This window comes from Morus notabilis, unplaced genomic scaffold (genome assembly GCF_000414095.1).
Source record: "Morus notabilis unplaced genomic scaffold, ASM41409v2 Scaffold571, whole genome shotgun sequence".
NCBI lineage: Eukaryota > Viridiplantae > Streptophyta > Magnoliopsida > Rosales > Moraceae > Morus > Morus notabilis.
In genome coordinates this window covers 110,743-129,756 of record NW_010359982.1, presented here as the reverse complement: position 1 = coordinate 129,756, position 19,014 = coordinate 110,743, and the positions used below count along the sequence as shown (strand labels likewise).

The window sequence follows — 19,014 nt, the reverse complement described above, 5'->3', positions numbered from 1 at the left end:
AAATAAGCAACTTAGATTAAGCATAAACATACCACATCAAACTAACCTCAAAACTCACAAAACCAACATAAAACTCACACACCCTTATTACAATCTTATCTCTTCAAGAACCACAAATTTACATCCATAAATCCAAGCTTAAAGTTGGCTAGAAATTAATGGAGGGGAGTTTAAGAACTTTCCCTTGAAGAATTCTCTCTTTCTCTTGAAAAACCCTTGAACTCCTCTAGGATTGTTAATGGCTTGAAACTATAAGAGTATAAGGAAATTTGAGAAGAATATTTCTCTATTTCAAACTTTCCCAAAACATGAAAAAGAGAGGATTTAGAGTTTCTTTACCCTTAGAGGAATGCTTGACTAGTTTCCTCCTAGAATCCCTTAATCTCCTTCTTCTTCTTCTATGGTGTGCTAGTGGCTCAAGATTTGGAGAGTGGGAGAAAATATTTGAGAGGAAATGGAGAGTGTGTGGCCGGATTTTTGAGTGGGAAAAAGCTAGGAGAAAAAAAATGAAGCTTATCCTATGTTGGTTCCTTTTATAGGCAACTTGGAAACTATTTTTTTTAACACCAATTCCACTCCATCATTCAACCAAATTTTTGGTTAAAGTCCCCCTTTCTTGGCCGGTTTTGGAAGGAGAAAAGGAGAAGCAAATTTGCCATTAATTCCCTTTCAACCACTACAATCACATCACCTTAACATGTCATCCACTTGCACACTCAACTAGCTAATTTTGGCTCTATTTTTTTTTTGCATGGCCGGTGGTGTGCTTCAAGAAGGAAGTGTGGTAAGCATTTATGTCCAATAGTTGATTTGACACAATCCCATCACACCTTATCATGTAATCCCCTAGCACACTCAACTAGCCAATTTTGGCTCTAATTTTTCTATGCATGGTCGGCCAAAGTGGAGAAGGAGAGAGAGAAAAATAAATCCTACCCCTTGTACTTTAGTCCACTCTCTTAAGTTACCTTTGAATCAGGTAAAAATCATACTGACTGTAAAGGGTACTTAGCTGACAGGAAATTCTTGTTTCTGACAGTTCTTTTTTTTTTTTCTACTACTTATTTACAGTTCAACTTTTCAATCCTCGTCTGCTTTGATATCACGTTAAATTCTTACTCGCGTAATATCTTAAACTGTTTCAAGTCTTGAAATTAATTCTAGACTGAATAAATTCTAAATTTAACTTTTCTGCATTATATCTCGGGAGTGACATTATTTCTGACGGTGTCAACTCCTTAGCTCACATTGTACCCTTCTACTATAGGTATCTATCTTGTGACTTTAACCTAGCTATCTGGCAATTAAGGATTTTCTCTTTTTTAAAAATGTCAGTGTGTTTTTTTTTTACGCTGCTAACATCATGCTGTGTTTGGAGATTCTTGAAATTAAGATTCTCAAACTATACTTGTACTGAAAATTATTCTGCCTTAAAGTACGGCAAGAATTTATCGATCGAAAACATGAACTTAACATGAAATCTGCTACAGAATTTAGGAATACATATATTGATTCCATAAATCCTTCAGTCACATAATATTTTCTAGGAAAATCCTTGGCTTAAATAAATAAATTGTATTATTTAAAGTCTGGAATTTTCTCAGTCATTACAATACCAAACCAATCGTCGTCTACTGAGGGTGTTCTTAATTTAGAGTATGAGCCATCCAAAAAATAGTTATCACATCGTCACACTAGAGGTATTCTTAAACCTACATATGAACCTGAATTGTCTAGTAAAGTTAGATATCCCATGAGTAACTATGTGTCTAACCATCGTTTGTCTAAATCAAATAAGTCATTTGTAAATCAATTATCTACTGTAGCTATTCCTAACAGTGTGCAGGAAGCCTTAGCTGATCCAAGGTCGAAAGCAGCCATGAATGAAGAGTTGAAAGCATTACAAAAAAATGAGACATGGGAACTCGTGGAGTGTCCTCTAGGAAAGAAGCCAGTCGGGTGTCGTTGGATTTATACTGTGAAGTATAAAGCAGATGGTAGTATTGAACGCTTTAAAGCTAGACTAGTAGCAAAATGGTACACTCAAACTTATGGGATCGACTACACAGAGACATTTACACCTGTAGCTAAGATCAATACGGTTCGAGTATTACTGTCTTTAGCTGCCAACCTGGATTGGCCATTACAACAGTTCGATGTAAAGAATGCCTTTCTGTATGGCGAGTTATCAGAAGAAATATACATGGATCTTCCATTAGGGTGCATGGCGTTAGAAAAGCAGAGTCATAAGGTGTGCAAATTGAAGAAGTCATTATATGGGTTAAAGCAATCTCCGAGAGCATGGTTTGGAAGGTTCACAAAGTCAATGAAAGTTTTTGGCTACCGTCAAAGCAATTCATATCACACTTTGTTTCTAAAGAAGCAACATGATAAGATTACAACACTCATCGTATATGTGGACGACATGGTGGTTACAGGAAATGATCCTAAAGAATAAAAAGCTCTACAGAATTATCTGTTCAACGAATTCGAAATGAAAGGTCTAGGTCATCTTAAATACTTTCTTGGAATTGAAGTTTCTCGATCAAGTACATGAATTTTTCTATCTCAAAGAAAGTATGCCTTAGATTTACAGGATATTGGAATGTCAGGATGTCAACCTGTTGATACACCAATAGAAGAACGTCTGAAATTGAGTGTTGAAACTAATCAAATACCTGCCGATAAACGAAGATATTAGAGACTTGTTGAGAGATTGTTGTACTTAGCTCATACAAGGCCAGATCTTGCTTATGCATTAAGTGTGGTAAGTCAATACATGCATAACCCTGGAGAACAATATATGAATGCAGTCATGCGCATTTTGAGATATCTAAAAGGTGCTCCTGGGAAGGGAATTTTGTTCACCAAACATGTTGATCACCAAAGTATAGAAGCATATACTGATGCTGATTAGGCTGGTGCTGTGGATGATAAGAGATCTACCTCTGGTTACTTTACCTTTGTAGGTGGTAATCTTGTGACATGGAGAAGTAAGAAACGGGATGTCGTCGCTCGCTCAAGTGCAAAAGCTGAATTTAGAAGCATGGCACTAGGACTTTGCGAGGTATTATGGCTACGACTCCTCTTACAAGATTTGGGTTATCTATCTAGTCAACCAATCCAATTATTTTGTGACAATAAAGCAGCATGTGACATTGCTTATAATCCTGTACAGCATGATCGTACAAAGCACGTCAAGGTAGACAGATTTTTCATCAAGGAGAAGTTAGATGAAAAGATTGTGGAGTTGCCTAGAATAAAATCAGAAGATCAGCTGGCGGATATCCTCACCAAAGCAGTCTCTCATTGAGTATTCTCATCATTTTTAGGCAAGTTGGGCATGTGTGACATCTATACACCAACTTGAGGGGGGGTGTTGAGATTTTAGGAGATTTGTAGAGAATTGTTTGTGATTCTTTCCTTTCTTAGTCTGATTGAGTATGATTGTATGGCTATACATGTGAATGATTATATAGTTTGATTGTAGGAAATGCTCCTCTATATATTGATTGTATATTGACAGAATTGATATGAATGAAAAATACTATTCATCATACAAAAGAATTCTTCAGAATTCTTTATCATTTCCGCCTACATATCCCAAAATTCTCTCTCTATTTGGGCTTGTAATACAGAATTGCTCCGCTTTCTCAAACTGATGAACTCGGAATATTCCTGCTGTATCTCGACCGTGTGAACCGGCTTCTTGACGAAAGCATGTGGAGTAACCAGCATAGCTACAAATGAGATTCCAGTCATAATGATCGGTACATAGGAAAACGCGCGAAAATGAAAAACAGAACACATTCTAGAAAGATTAACGGTAACTGTGAAGGATGAATCAGCTCTTCCAAATGATATGCACAAAGGGGCTGTTCAGCCGTAGCAATCAGGTACTTGTCACCTTTCCGACCAGTAACCTACATTTAACACCACTAAATAATCAAACTTTGCATTCTAGAAAGATTAGAAAACTTCTATTCATAAAAGAAATGAATCTTAGCTGATCATAAGTCAAAAGAAAAACACATATAAACCTACAAGAAAAGCATGAGCAATGATGACGAGAATATATTTATCATACAAAATCTAAAATATTACGAGAAGTTCAAAAATATTACCTTGTAGAGTCCTTCATCAAGCTGCTCTAGCAGGGCTCACTTTGACATAATTCTTTTTTCCATAAAAAATGGAGTCTGCATCAATTTATATCCCTTTTTCTCCAAAAAGTCTGAGTCCGAAATTAATCAGAGCTTGATTGGGACGCACACCGTCTCCTACAATGTAATAACCTCTTTCTCCAGCTACCTCAGAAGCTAGAATTTATATAATCGAAGAAAAATAAGTTCACTACGAAACTCATTTGTCTCAAATCCTATCAAACTTATGCAATATGTTAGTTAACAATCGTCCAACAAGGACACAGTAAACCACATTCAACTAAGAATAAATATCACAAAAGCCTGTCAAACTTTATGCAATATAGATTGCTTGGAAACTAAAACAAGAAGATTCAATACCTCTCTTTGTATCTACAATCCCAAGAAGCCTAACGCGATCAACATGATTCTTCAGTTCTGGCTCCAAGCGCTTCTCACCCCATGATCTAATTACAACATTATTTGCCTGCATAGATATTTTTTACGCAGAGAAGGCAACATGTGACGCCAAAGCAAAACCTCTAAAGAAGAATGCTACCGCGAATGCAGGATCCAGGCCGCTCAAGGCCCACATTATTCAACGGCCCAAATTGTGCACTCGCGCTACTCGTGAGTGCATTTAGCATTTCTCAACCTGTGAAAGTGTTAACTTCAACTTCTTTTTCTACCCTCAACTTCTCGATATCCTCCGTTTTTTTAATCATCTCAGTTGCATCCTCGCCTTTCTTTCTCCAAAACAATTATCATTACTCAGTTCCATGTATAGAAGAACAACTCAAATGAAGGAAAAAGGCCAGTAAAAACAAGACAAAAGAAAGACCTTTCAAAGAGAAACTACATTATTATTATTATTTTGTGGGTAAAACCTACAAGGAAAATCTAGGAGCCCAAGACAGACAAAATTAATGTTTCCTGGAATCATCAACACAATTTCGTATAATATAATACCCAGAATTTCATTTTTTTTCACCAACCAACAAAAAAAAAAGAAAAAAACGATCTCCAAGGTCAAGGAAAAAAAAAAAAAAAAAACCCTAAAGCCCCATATTCTCTAAAATTATACTAAAACGTTCACTATCGCAAAAGAAATTCACAAACTTGAATACAATTTTGTCCAATATAATACCCAGAAATTGGTTTTTCCGGAAAAGAAAAAAGAATCTCAAAGCCCTAAATGTTACGTGTATTTTTTATGAGAGAAAATACTGTAGAGAACTACGAATCATAATTCGAATCGGGGTACGAATCCTCCAACCAAACAACTCCTCAATATCCCAGAAGAAATTTCATAAACTTGGCCGCAATGCAATGAAAGAAAACTGATAATACATATACATGTAATAGGAATATTGAAGAAGAATTAAAATACTAACAATTTTGAGATGTTTAACTTGGTTGGTGATTTGGTTTGCCTCCTTCCGATGGTTCTCAAGCTCGAAGAGACCTAAAGAATTAACGTAAACATTACAAAATAGAGATCAAAGATTACTAGAGAAAAATTCATTTGATTTCTAAAGAGAGAGAGAGAGGGAATACGTCGGCGATATTATTTGTCGAGGTTGATAACTTGGTGGACGAGTTCGACATCGGCAAAACGACTCCTTTGCGATTTGCGAATAATCTCCGGATTGTGACCTTTTTCTTCCCAGAAAAGATCAATGTCCAACACAATCGCTGCCCTTCTGTCTTGAGCTTGATAGAAGGCGTGAATGGCGACCCGCCCCACCGACAGAGGTGATGTGATTATCGGCGCAAGCAGCTCGTTGGGATGCTTCGCTAGGCAGGCTCATGCTTGGCGCTGTAGTTGGCGGGAAGGAGCTAACAGGTGATATATGGTTCGCTAGGGTTTTGTTTTTCAGAAGCAACTATAGGACTAGTTTGGTCTTTAGAGAGAAAAACAAAAAAAAAAAAAAACAAAAATCCCATTATTTCATATACTCAAATTCAAATAATTGATTCTACTATACTTTTCTCTCACAAAAAATTTAAATTCTGAATTATGGTTTGAGTATATATACCTTCCAAACATACTTAAAATAATAATAAAAATGAACTAGTTTGGTAACATACCCGTATTTAATGAGAATGTATTTATTTTATACATGAATTTAACCTTTTTTTTTGGAGTGAAATTTTTTTAACTGTTTATTATACATGAATTTAACATAAATCTGAAGTGAAAATTTACACATGAATTTGAATGTTTTAAGTTTACTCTGAAAGTATTTTTCTATATTTTCGATCAAAAAGAAATCTTTTTCAAGTGTTTTATAACAGTTGACATGTTTTGTTTTCTTCTTAATTAACCACGTAGACTACACAACCCACACACACAATCACTCATATTCTTATCTAGACAATTTCTTTTCCACGCACAACTCCTCCCCAATCACTCCTAATTTTCTACAAATATTTCTCTAAATTAATCTGTTATTCTCTTATAGTATCTTTTTGACGCTTATTGCACAGATATATACACACATTATATATATTTACAATATTTTCTAATCTTTTTATCTTTTGATAGTGTTTTAATTTCTCTCTTTATTTTACTGTCAGGGTAATCAACATTTAATCCATTATTAATGGAGAGCCTTTTCCACAATGATTTCAAAGTGGCAGAGCTTATTATAATATCAGTCTTGAAATTTGAAACCACTCTCTTCTTCAACATCTTTTCACTCCTGCTTGCAGAGAGAGAATTTCAGCCATTCCTTTTGAGTGTTTGTTTGGTTTCTTATCATCTTATTTGGCACTACACTAAAGAGAGAACCTATCGAGTAAAATTTGGTTATCATTTAGCAGCTGCTTTAGACAATTCTGCCTTTCTTCTAATCCAGGCCCTATGCAAAAATGGTGGAACTTTTCTTGGTAATTTTCTCTTCCTAACAATCTCAAATCTTTTTCTTAGAGAGTTTATATATCATGATGTATTACCTACTACTGTTGTTTTTTCCAAAGAAAAATTATTCCTTCAGCTGTTCTTTATGCTCATATTCTTGGGAGTCTTCAAGTCATGTCCTTATTCATCTCAAGTTTGATAAACAAGTCGTCTCCTTTTTTTTTTTTATACCATTTTCTTCTCTTTCAACAATCCTTTTCAGATATTCCTTCACATCTTGGCTAAAACATTTTGTGAAAAGGAATTAGAACTTTTCCTGTGTTTGTCTCGGGCAATCTGGGGTTAACGTAATAAGAAATCACATATTACAGCCAAAACTGCTATTGTCCACATCTTGATTTGAGACATATTACAATCTCTCTAAAATATATATCCCTGTGTAGGTTGAGACGCTGCACCTGGGGGAGTAAACATTTCTTGAAATTGGAAATTAACAACAAACAGAAACATATAGAACTTAAAATCTAAAAACAAGACACACTAAGTCAACTCTTAGAACCTAAAATATAAAACAAAGAGAATAAAGCACACGACACAGAAATATGAAACACATATCATAAGCCTAATAAAGGAACTACGGGTGCATTTGAAACTCATTCCAAAATGATTTTGTTTTTTGTATGAAAATAGAAATGAAAACGTTTTCAATCTCAGACATAAATCATTTTTGAAAATATGTTTGGTAGTTTTACCAAGAGATTGTATAAAAAAATCCATTAATGTCTCTTTCTGCTCGAGAGAGGAGAAAACGGAAACAAAAAATGAAAAATGACCTAAAGTCGTTTTTCATTTCTCTCCAATTTTACACTAAATCAAAAAATCATTTTCATTTTTTTTTTGTCTTTAATTGTGCTAAACGCCGTTTCTCTCACATTTTCATTTTTTCTTTCTCAAAAATCGTGAAAAACCAAAACAAAAACAACTCCAAACACAGCCTACAAGTTCCACCAACCACAAGAACACTGGAGACTGTCCAAACTAGCTAGTGATCTTAGGGTATGTTTAGTTTCCTGATCGAGTTTTTAATTTAAGTTGAGATGTGACTTTATGTGAGAGATTTTTACTATAATAAAAAAATTAGATGTGACTGTTTCTGAGAACTTTTACTGTAATAAAACTCAAATTGGTGAAATGAACGGGGTCTTAATGATCAATAACCATTGAAGCTCGTCTCATCACTAGAGAGTAAAACTTCTCCGATCTTGGCGGTTGAAAAGGCAATGATGCATGCGAATTTCCCCGCGTTGCTTGTCCAGCTCCTCCTGATCAAAGTAGTATCGATATGCAGGGTATATGTCCATGGTATCCATTCGGACCACATCTTTGGCCAACAATTCAAAAAAAGTAGTTTCAAAGCGGGGTTCATTGTATTTTGTGGCAGCCAACTTGAAGAAATCCACATCATTGTCGATATATAAATATTTTCGCTCCAGTACTGTTTCATAGTCACAATTGGCATTATACCCTGATCACATGGATTTATAACCAACCTCATAATCGCCGGGATTTGTCCGTGGACGCAGACATTATGATGGCCTTCACCAGGACAAAGCAATTCTTCAAGGGACACGCGTGGCAAAATATCATCAGCGTATTTTGTTTGCCCATTTTAAAACTTAAAATGGTGGTGCCCGTTCTTTTTATTGATTCGAGTTTAGAATTCGAGTTTTGTTACAGTAAAAAACTCTCAGAAACAGTCACATCTAACTTTTTTACTACAATAAAAAGCTCTTACATAACATCACATCTCAACTCGAATTAAAAACTCGAATTAGCGAACCGAACAGGCAGCGTAGGTTTATATATAGAGCAACATGAAGATAAGGTTGCTTTATTCATTTATTTGAAAATGAAAAATAAAAAATAAAACTATTTTATCTTCAACTATGTAATATGTGATATCTACGTCATTATTAATGAAAATGTAGAGTACTGCATGCACGCATATATCATCAGTTTACTATTAGTTGATAATGGAGTAGCGAGTTCACATTTAGTATTTTTTTAAATGATGATCGTGTGAATAAATATATATATATATATATATATTAATGTCGATATATACCTATTTCTCACATGTAAAATTGAAAAGCACTTAGCCATAAAATATTTGGCGATGAGTTTTAATAATTTAATTAAAATGTTTAGTACGACGAAATTCATTTGTTTGTTTACGCCTTTTTACCTATAAGTTTTTGTAATGTCCTCACTATAAGGCTTTTTTTTCTCTTTTAATGACAACAAGTTTTTAGTGGCATTAGGATTTTTAACGACAACAAATGTCAGCGCTAAAAACCATTTTTCTTATATAGTGAAGGATGCCTTCAAGGACGGAGTTAGAATTTTCGTCAGTGGGGGTTCATAACTAAATTAAAATTTAATAAAAAATAAGTATCTATTAATACACCATAATTGTCCTCGATAGATTTTCATTCCTTGAAAATAATGTATATATTAATTTCAGCATTAAGACCATCAAAGATTGAGTTTATAATTTTTTTCTTTAATATGATTGCCCTTTTTAGACACTAATATTCCGCAATCAATATCCCTTGTGTCAATATCAACAAACAAGAAATAATTGGATTGTTAGAATCTCATTGTATGCGAGACGGAGAGCACAACTTTCTACCAAAGAAAAGAAGAACACAACTACAAAGCTTTGCCTGGCGACTAACAAAACCGAATTAATGACACAATGGCTTGTACAACAAGTGTGTTGAAGAAAATCGAGATTCGATTTAGACAACTATGCGACGGTATTCACATATGTGGAGTGACGTGAACAGGACCGCGTCCGTTTGTGTAAAACAATTGGTCACTACATAGCAACGAGAATGATGACTGCTACTACTGGTGAGCGGACTTTTATCCGGTGAACGAATTTATTACCACAGTTGGTTTGGGAGTCGCTCCCTCACTCTTTCTTTGACTAGCGCGCTATGACGGTACAATGCTGAGCCCAATATATGATGGTTTTAAAGTTAAAAATTTTCAAACATGTTCACATTTATGATGACGATTATAAAAAAAAAAATTATTTTTGTGAGATATAAGTGTCTTACTAAGCATTTGCTTATTTAAGTTAATTCATATTGCAGATAGACAAAAGGGTAAGGTGTAGATGTGGAAAGTCTTGGAACGGATGCGAGCTATGCATATGATGGGAAAATGGGAGGATCGATTCGTGTGGATAATTTAATTTAGTTTAAAATAATTTGTTTTGGAGACTTTGGTTTGTGGTGATTTAGATTATTTTGAACTTCCTTAAGTTTATTACTCAGTATGGATTTTTATCATTTATTTTTTAGCATGGAGTTTTTTTTTTTTTTGATAAAATAAATGTTTTTAAAAAAATATGATTTCTCTAAGTCATTTTGTTAAGTAAAGAAAATTATTTCAAGTTTATTAATTTTCCGTAATTTTTGAGAGATAAATGTTGAAAGTTAAATTTGTTATATAACAGTTTGTGAGGGGTCGTTTCAGTGTTTTTCTGTCCGGCAACGCCACCCACAAGAAGTAGAACCTTAAGAACCATGCAGAGACAACAAGAATTTGGGGAAAGAGAGAAGAGAGAGAGAGATTGCACTTCGATTTTTTTTTTGTCTGTTGTTATAAGTACCTTGTTTACACATTTTTTAAAAGGGAAATTGAAAAACTATCCGTTTGAGGGTTTTTTTATTTTTATTTTTGCAACGGGCTTTTTAGGGAACTATCTTTTTTTTTTTTTTTTGGTTGCTCTGAGGGAACTATCGGTTGAATTTCAATTTTCCATCAGATTTTTTTTTTTTTTTGATAATCCACCCACAAGGCCGTGAATTTTTACAAAAAGAAAAAGTAAAAAAAACATTATGTAATTACGTTTATTAGATTATTTTCATATAGAAAATCTCTCGATGGGTTTAGGTAATTTATTTTATCGTATAATTCGAATTTGTATTTATGTTTTTTCTTTTCCAGTGAATTCCCTCTATAGCCCATGAATGTGGATAAACTAATTAAATTCTTTTCCTCATTTTATTTTCTTCATCAATTAAATTTGAGACTTTTGGCAATTTGTTTCTTAGAACAAGTCTCTTCACGAATTTGGATGATTGGTAGAAAGTGTCCAGGATTATTGGAGGTTGTGATGTAGTTTTTTTCTTGGATTCCTAGGTTTTGCTGATCGTATGGCTAAATGGACGTCGATTACTAGTTTATGTGGGTCCTTTAGTCTTGAGGAGGTGGCTTCCTCTGTGGTTACCATGACCTAGCTGTTTTGTTGGGTTTTGAATAAAAGTTTTCATTCAGAAAGCAAAAAAAAAAAAAAAAAAAAAAAAAAAAAAAAAAAAAAAAAAACAGTTAGAATGGACTAGACATTAGTTTTTCACTCTCATAGCTTATTCAACAACAAAATTCTCTCTCTAGACGATGTATTTTGCAAAAAAATAAAAATGAAGAACAAAAAAACAGAATAAAAACAAAACAAAAATAAACTCAGTGACAAATTGTACGTACACATTTTGATTTCTTGGTAAGAAAATTAACGAATCGAAACAATAACTCTTAGAATTAGGCTTTTACAAAAGAATTTTAAGACCAGTTTTTAATAAATTATTTGACCGATCATTTTTTTTTCCTGTCTTTCAAATGAAATACTACTTTTATTAATAAAAAAATAAGGCAACGTACACATTTTGATTTCTTGGTAAGGAAATTAACAAATCTAAACAAGAACTCTTAGAATTTGGCTTTTACAAAAAAAATTTAAGACAAGTTTTTAATAAATTATTTGACCGATCATTTTTTTTTTCCCCGTCTTTCAAATGAAATACTACTTTTATTAATCAAAATATAAGGCTATTTATAGTTTCTTTTTAGTGAAGTGTAAATAACATTTTTGAATTTTTTTAATATTTTTTTCATCATATGTAGCTGTTAAATTTACAGCGAAATGATTAGATTGACCTTTATGTACTACAGTAATAATGTAATATTACTTTTTCTATATTAATTTTTCGATCGGTATTTTAATTCCTTAGCAACATAAAATTATATTCCTTATTTTTTCTATATAACATTCCCGATTAGTATTTTCTTTACCCTTATCTATTACCAATAAAACAAAACAAAATATAAATGGATACATACTCCAACTAGAACTCCAATTCCTACGTACCCCAACTCCAACTCTGAAACTATTAATGCAGCGCATAGTTTGCTTATTTATAGTGGCTAACTTGCTCATTAGCTCTCATATCTCTCTCTCTTTCACTCACACACACTCGCAAGCATAATCTGCATTTTCTTTTTTCCTACAGTGTTTTCTTCGAGAAAATTTTGAATTTTTTTTTAAACTCTGTATTACAAACTCATGAACCAAACGACACTTATGTTTCCTCCCATGCGAGCTCCGTTGCCCGATGTACAAATAGACGATAATGAGCACACGTGCGTTTTTGCACAAAACACCTGCTTTCCAGACGACCAAACACTTCCCATACCTATGTTTTACATCGTTATCAAGGTCGAAAGAAAATACTATCCTGTAGGTTGTACAAGATCAGCTAGAAACCGTGTCATTGATCACGAGAGCACAAGCAAATTCGAGCAACCGATTCACCGTTTGTCGAAATCCGCGATTTCCGACATGCTATCGAGCATCAAACTCCCGTTCGATTGGGAAAGAAATCTCTACTGGAAGGATCGGCGGTTCAACGGTGGAGCTGCAACGCCGCTGAACGGCACCGACGACGTGGTAGCTAGGGTTTCGGAGTTTGCCGGGCTAATGATCCGCTCGGCAGCCGAGATGGGACGCAAGAAGCTCAGCATGCTCGTAACGATCGAGAAGGTAATGGTCATCCTGCGTGAAGATTATGAGTTGATGGTTAGGGCTAGAGAAGAGGAAGAGGCCTTGGAAGGTCATAGATATATGATATCGAGAATGCTAGAACATGATCCGTCGTACGGGTTGGAGAATGCCATGAGTTTATTGAGGAGGCACTCGCCGGCTTTTACCCGAGAGATGGAACAGAATTTAAGGCCGTCGGCGCTTAACGGATATAAACCGGCGGCTAAATCGGCGGTGGAGGCGTTGGAGAGGTTGGTATATGATGGTCGTGGTAGTGAAGATCATCAATCAAAGTTGATGTGCTGCGTTTGCATGGAAGAGATGGTGAGTGGGTCCCTCATGGTTCGGATGCCTTGCTCTCATATGTTTCATCAAAATTGCATTCTCAAGTGGTTGAAGAAGAGTCACATTTGCCCCGTTTGTCGTTTTAATTTGCCAGAAAAAACAACGTAGTAATATTTAGTAGGGAAGCTTTGTTTACGAACTCCGTTTTGGGAAATTATGGTTTTACTCATTAATCAATTACAGTACTCTAGCTATAGCTGGTACTCTATGTAATTGGTTTATAAAATTGTTATGATCAGTTCTTGTTTTAAACTTCTCACTTTAAATAAAGAACTAATTTATTTGAATTGTTAGAATTGTTGTTTTGAAAGTCTCACTTTAAAATAAATAACTAATTTAAAAAATCAAAGTTCCGTTGTTACTTATAATTTAACATCTAACAAGAATTAGGGGAAGAGGAAACAGAGAAATATGGATGTCGATCTTCAAGTTTTAGTTTCAAAATTCCTTTGTGATTTTTAATATGTGAAGGAAAAAAACTGTTAAAAAGTAAAATATTGAGATGTAAATGTCAAACAAGTAAATGGAAGTAATACTAGTTAATGGATTTTCTTTTTGGGAAATAGTAGAAAATAGGCCAATATGAAAAGCTTAAGAAAGTATATAGGCCAATTTTTAGTTATAGAAATTAATAGGCTATAACTTGTCAAGTTATGGTTCATAACCAGATAAGTTATGGATAAATTTGTCAAGTTATGGTTTATATTCAGACAAGTTATGAACAATTATGGACAATAACTTGTCAAGTTATGGTTCATAACCAGACAAGTTATGGACGAAAATAGTAATTTGGCCTATTTATTAACTTATGTAAACTATTGACCTATTAATTTTAATTCATCTAAAATTTTGGCCTACTTCTCTCTTTCTCCCCCCCTTTTTTTTTTAAGGAGAACTAGTCAAGGGATTAAGTGTTGGGGGAAGAGAAATTGATAATTATACATTTTTTTTTTTCTTCTCTACCAACTTAGGGAAATTATTGTCTTGCTACTCCTCAATGTAGTTTTTTTTAGTTTACCAGATTACCGTCTCTGTGTTCCAAAATTTCCTTGGAGTACCATCGTTAAAAAATTAAACACTGCCTTTAGGACAAAATGTTTAAATTGTTTGAAATGTTTACTTTGCAATAATAGTCGGTATTTTCTGTATTCTACTAAATGAAGCCAAAATCTTGTTTTCAAACGTAACATAGACGAGTTTGGTAATGTTGTATATTTTGAAAGAATTATCATTAAAGTGCTGAAAAAAAAAAAAAAAAAAATATATATATATATATATATATGACATAAAACAGTTAAGTGTTTGTTAAACTGTAACCCGTTTGTTCCGCAAGCAGTATTGCAGTCTTAGATAAAATTCAAAGCCCTGTAACTGCGCTCTCCTAGTTGCCACCTTGTGTTCAGCTTTTAATAATTTTGGACTAAATAAAAAAAAAAAAAAGAGAAAATTATTAAACTTATCCTTAAAAGTGTAGTGTATGTATCTGAATTTTTAATCATCACTCTGAATCAATACTCTTTTATTAATTTTGTTAATTCTTTAAAGGTTACTCTTGATTTTTACTCCTCACGCATAAAAATTAGATTAGCTGATGCTATGAAAAGAAACAATAAGGGAGACGATGTAATAGGATATGAAAAAATAACCCTATTAATAAGACATATTTTTGAACTATCCGATCACATCAAATTATATCGTATTTAAAAGAGAGTGACAATTTAGTAGAAACTCGCTGAAAATATACCGTTAAAGAATTGTCCTACCGATAGGATAATTTTTTCATACCTATTAGAATTCTCTGCAAATAAAAACAGAAGCCTTTTTTGCTAGAGAAAAGAGGAGAGTAGTAGGTAATGTGGGCCAGATTTGGCTCCTAGCACAATAATTTGACAATCATACTGCACGTTTGATGTTTGGAGCTCAAACCAAATATGATTGTCTACATTGAGAAACATTCTTGGAAACTATATTTGAATGCATTTACAATTTTTGGGCACCGGGATATCTTAAAACAATACTTTAAAATGGTTGCCTCTCTCACTCTTGGACTTTCTGGCACGCCGTAGTTTTTGCCGGCTCGAAAAGCCCCGTAATAGCCGTGTCACATGGCTAAAATCAAACCTAACTTGAATTCCATGTTCCTGGGAGCAACAATGATCAAAGTTATGCATAACTGAATTTTTTATGAAATTAGAAACTATTTTAAATATAGTCTTGGTGAATATGATTTCTATCAAAGATCAAAACAATGCAATTAATGACATAACAAAGAACTCAGAAATGCATTCCAAAAGTGATCAAAATATTCAAGAGGGTGGACTTCTTAAGGGTAGGGGGGACAAAATTTTGAACCATCGGAACAAGATCGAATGCGATCTTTATAAAAATAAGCAGGCAGCAAAGATTCTCATTCATTTTAAATTACGAAACTGATCATTTATTTTGAGTTTAAAAAAAATCGAAGTGATTACAAAATAATAATACAGTGCATCATAAAATAACCCGTCTTCCCGAACAAATATAGGTGCCAAGAGGTCAAATTATTATTTACTGAAGAGGCACCAAAAGAATCTTACAGAAACTGAATTCAGGCATTTATTTAAATAAGACGAAACATATGGGCAATGAAATTACCTTTTATCTCTATCCGATGATTGAAGACCAGGTTGATCTCAATTTGAAAATAGTAGAAACGGTACTGCACGGTGATAACCTTCAATCAGACTAGCATTATAAAAGAATCAAAGACCAAAATTTCAAATCGGACATTCAGAAATAAATCATCGACCAGGCAACGCGGCTTCTCTCTAGATTAAATATTATAAGTATGATCACGTAATCCATAGTGCATAGTCTTCACACAGATAATTTCTATAAAATCTAACAAAGTGCTAGCACTCCATACATTAAATTCTAACATCTATAGGGAAGAAATGCTCAGATGGAATACAATGACGGGCAACTGAATCTCCTTCCAAGGTTAAAGCACAAAATATAATTGAGAGGAGTTAAACATGTTTTGATCAGAATTCAGAGGTTCAGATCTTCTAAGAAGAGAGACAACATTTGAGAACAAAATTTAAACATTCGTCTTATCACTATGACAGCTTACTTGTATGAAACAGACAACAAATGACAATCAGGCATATATAGAACCCAAAACTATAAACCTAACAAAAATGAACATTTGCATACTAATGATGATAACAAGAACAAACCTTGCAAACTCTCCACTTGAATTACAAGAGAGATCCATGAAAACTAAAAATTTGGAATGAGTACCTACAGTGATCTGATAATAAATGCGAACATAAAGCAACTCGTTTTCTAGAGTATAGTATCGATTGCTGGTTCGACAAAACCAAGAGCTTACCAATCAAAAATATAGTTAGCATCAAGGCAAGTGTAACTTGTAGAGAACATCCATATTGCATGCGTGGTGGGTTATGCAATTGCCTTTGAGATCCACTGACCCGACTGAAAAGCTGCAGAACAGACAGAAGCATGTAAAATTATACCTCTGCAATCCACTTCCCCTTCCAAAAAGAAAATATATACATATGTGTGTGTGTGTGTGTGTAGAGGGGGGAAAAGAAAAAGTAAGAAAAGAAAAGAACCATCACATTGGGAAGTACTACTCTCTTTTCTTTCTTTTCTTTTTGTCCACTTTAAGGCAGATATTATAATTACCTGGTTGAACAAATTAACTGTTCCAGTCGTCCGGGAAAGTTCTCCACACCTTTTCTTCCAGAAAACAAATTTTGAGCCCTTTTCTTTAGGTGTATTCTCAAGTCCTGATATTGATTTATTTCTCTGTACATCATCTTCATCAGCGATTACTATCTTCAAAGCACCAAAATTCGGTGTACTCCACGTTCTTCTACTATTAGTTGTTCTGTCTGCTTGACCAATAATGTCATCCCTTGATCCCAAAATTTCCTTTCCTTCCAGTTCCATTGCATAATTCACATTCTTGTGCATAGGAGATTCATCTTTAACACAAACTATTTCATCAAGAGTATTTCTTTTGCTAGCAGCACTAGAGTGAAGATCTGTATCTCTACTCCAAAAATGACTTTCCTCGCTGCTGCTTTTTGTGGAAGGTCTGACATCTACACATTCGTCCTTGGCACTTTGTGTGATTTGGGGTGTCCCAGAGAGAAATGCGGCTAAATCATCACGTTCCTCTTCATCCAGATTTACCCATCTTAGAGGTAGCTTTCCTTCTTCAAGAAATGATTCTCTCAATGTTGCTTCAACACGGGAAATTTGACTTCCAATGGCTGCAATAAATTGACTATGTCTGGCTGTTGAATTATCATCGCTGCGATGCCCATAGCTCAATCTGACAGCCCTCTCAAACTCTTCTAACTAATCCAACATTTACAGTTCAAAGCAAACATATCACAAAATATAGAATAAAATTTTCAGCTTGAGTTGCATATAAAAGTAAAAGGAAAAATACTCTGTTGAAACCTCCAAACTTTAAATTAACGAGAAAATGAGTGATATGAACTCAATAATCAAATGAGAAACCACAACAGTAACAGAGATTTGGCACCCCAAAAAAAAAGCTCTTAAAAGAACATGGAATTCTTTGGTAGAATACGAAAAAAGTACCCTAGCAGCAGGCCATTGTTTTGAACCATAAGATCTTTATTAACTTTGTCGGTTTTGCATACTTTTTCATTTTGAAGTGATTTTGACCAAATCTAATGATCAAAAGCATGCACTACTGGTACGGATACCCTACCACGGAAATCGCCAAGAAGAAAAGATCCAATATTGGGTTGGTCTTTCAAAAAATGAACCTAATGATAAGGATACAATAGAATTAGCTTACCTGCCATTTCGCAGTACCTAAAGCAGTTTGCAGCTCTCTGGAGAGCTCATCAAGATTGTCCAGTGATGGTCTCTCTCTCCTCTCTCTGACCCATGTCCTGTATGCTGATTCCATTCTGGAAAAACAAAACAGAACAAGAAATTACAAACATTCTCACTGCTACTTTTACAACAATAATTGGCAAGAAACTGAGATAACCAGCGGAAAAATGGTTCGGCATAATCCCTACTGCAAAATTAAGCATCCAAAAAGACTCCAATGACATTATAAAATATACTAACTCCACATCAAGATATCATTTTTCTCAGATTAAAAAACTGAAAATTTGTTCCAAAAAAAAAGGATAAAAAAAGCTACAGGAGAAAACTACCATTTTGTTCAAAAGAAAGTAACAACATGATTTACAACATGATATAAACCATTGTATCCCGATCAATTTTGTAGGAAAACCTAACAGAAAAGATAAAATAAAATCCACGCAGCTAAAGCATAACATGCATACTAAAAACTACAAGCAAACAAAAACGAATTCAAGGATTCAAATACAACCCATCTGAAAATTCTTTACGATATAGCCCGTCTATACATTACCACTAACTAAAAACTGAAAATAATTCATACCCACATAGCCAAAAAAAAAAAAAAAAACTTGGAAGAGAAAAAGAAGGGGAAAATGAAACATACATATCAGCTGATTCTTGGACCTCCTCAGCCGCAGAAAAGAAGGCATCTTTTTGCCACAGATCAAAACTGTTCGCCACCAACATCTTTAACCTCACCAACCAACAACAAAGAGGAATAATTTGGTGCAAACCAAAAAGGCAACCAAGAAAAGTTCCAAAATTTCCCAGAAGATTAAACGTATAATTTGTCTGCTGGGAAAGAGAGATGGATTCGGTCGTGGGTTTTGTCTGTCTTCTTCCCTCTTTCC

At 34.2% G+C, this 19,014-nt stretch overlaps 1 protein-coding gene and 1 pseudogene across 1 annotated transcript; both read right to left on the bottom strand.

Moving 5' to 3' along the window:
- LOC21396029 overlaps positions 1–8,366 on the bottom strand; it is a 27,322-nt pseudogene extending 18,956 nt beyond the window's left edge.
- A 6,720-nt stretch (positions 8,367–15,086) lies between these two features.
- Positions 15,087–19,006, bottom strand: LOC21396027. Its single transcript, XM_010095544.2, has 6 exons — positions 18,768–19,006; positions 18,084–18,198; positions 16,931–17,611; positions 16,614–16,725; positions 15,875–15,938; positions 15,087–15,381 (listed from the first exon to the last, which is right to left on the bottom strand). The coding sequence occupies exons 1-5, from the start codon at positions 18,848–18,850 to the stop codon at positions 15,913–15,915; spliced, it is 1,017 nt and encodes a 338-aa protein (XP_010093846.2). The 5' UTR covers positions 18,851–19,006; the 3' UTR covers positions 15,087–15,381; positions 15,875–15,912.
- Between the last annotated feature and the right edge of the window lie 8 nt (positions 19,007–19,014).

What these genes read in the sequence shown, in the direction of transcription:
- LOC21396027 (XM_010095544.2), bottom strand. Translation starts at nt 18,850, where the DNA reads ATGTTGGTGGCGAACAGTTTTGATCTGTGGCAAAAAGATGCCTTCTTT. An exon ending in GTCCAAGAATCAGCTGATAT is followed by an intron (nt 18,199 to 18,767) that starts GTATGTTTCATT and finishes TTGTTTTTCCAG; the next exon opens with AATGGAATCAGCATACAGGA. An exon ending in CAGTTAATTTGTTCAACCAG is followed by an intron (nt 16,726 to 16,930) that starts GTAATTATAATA and finishes TCTGTTCTGCAG; the next exon opens with CTTTTCAGTCGGGTCAGTGG.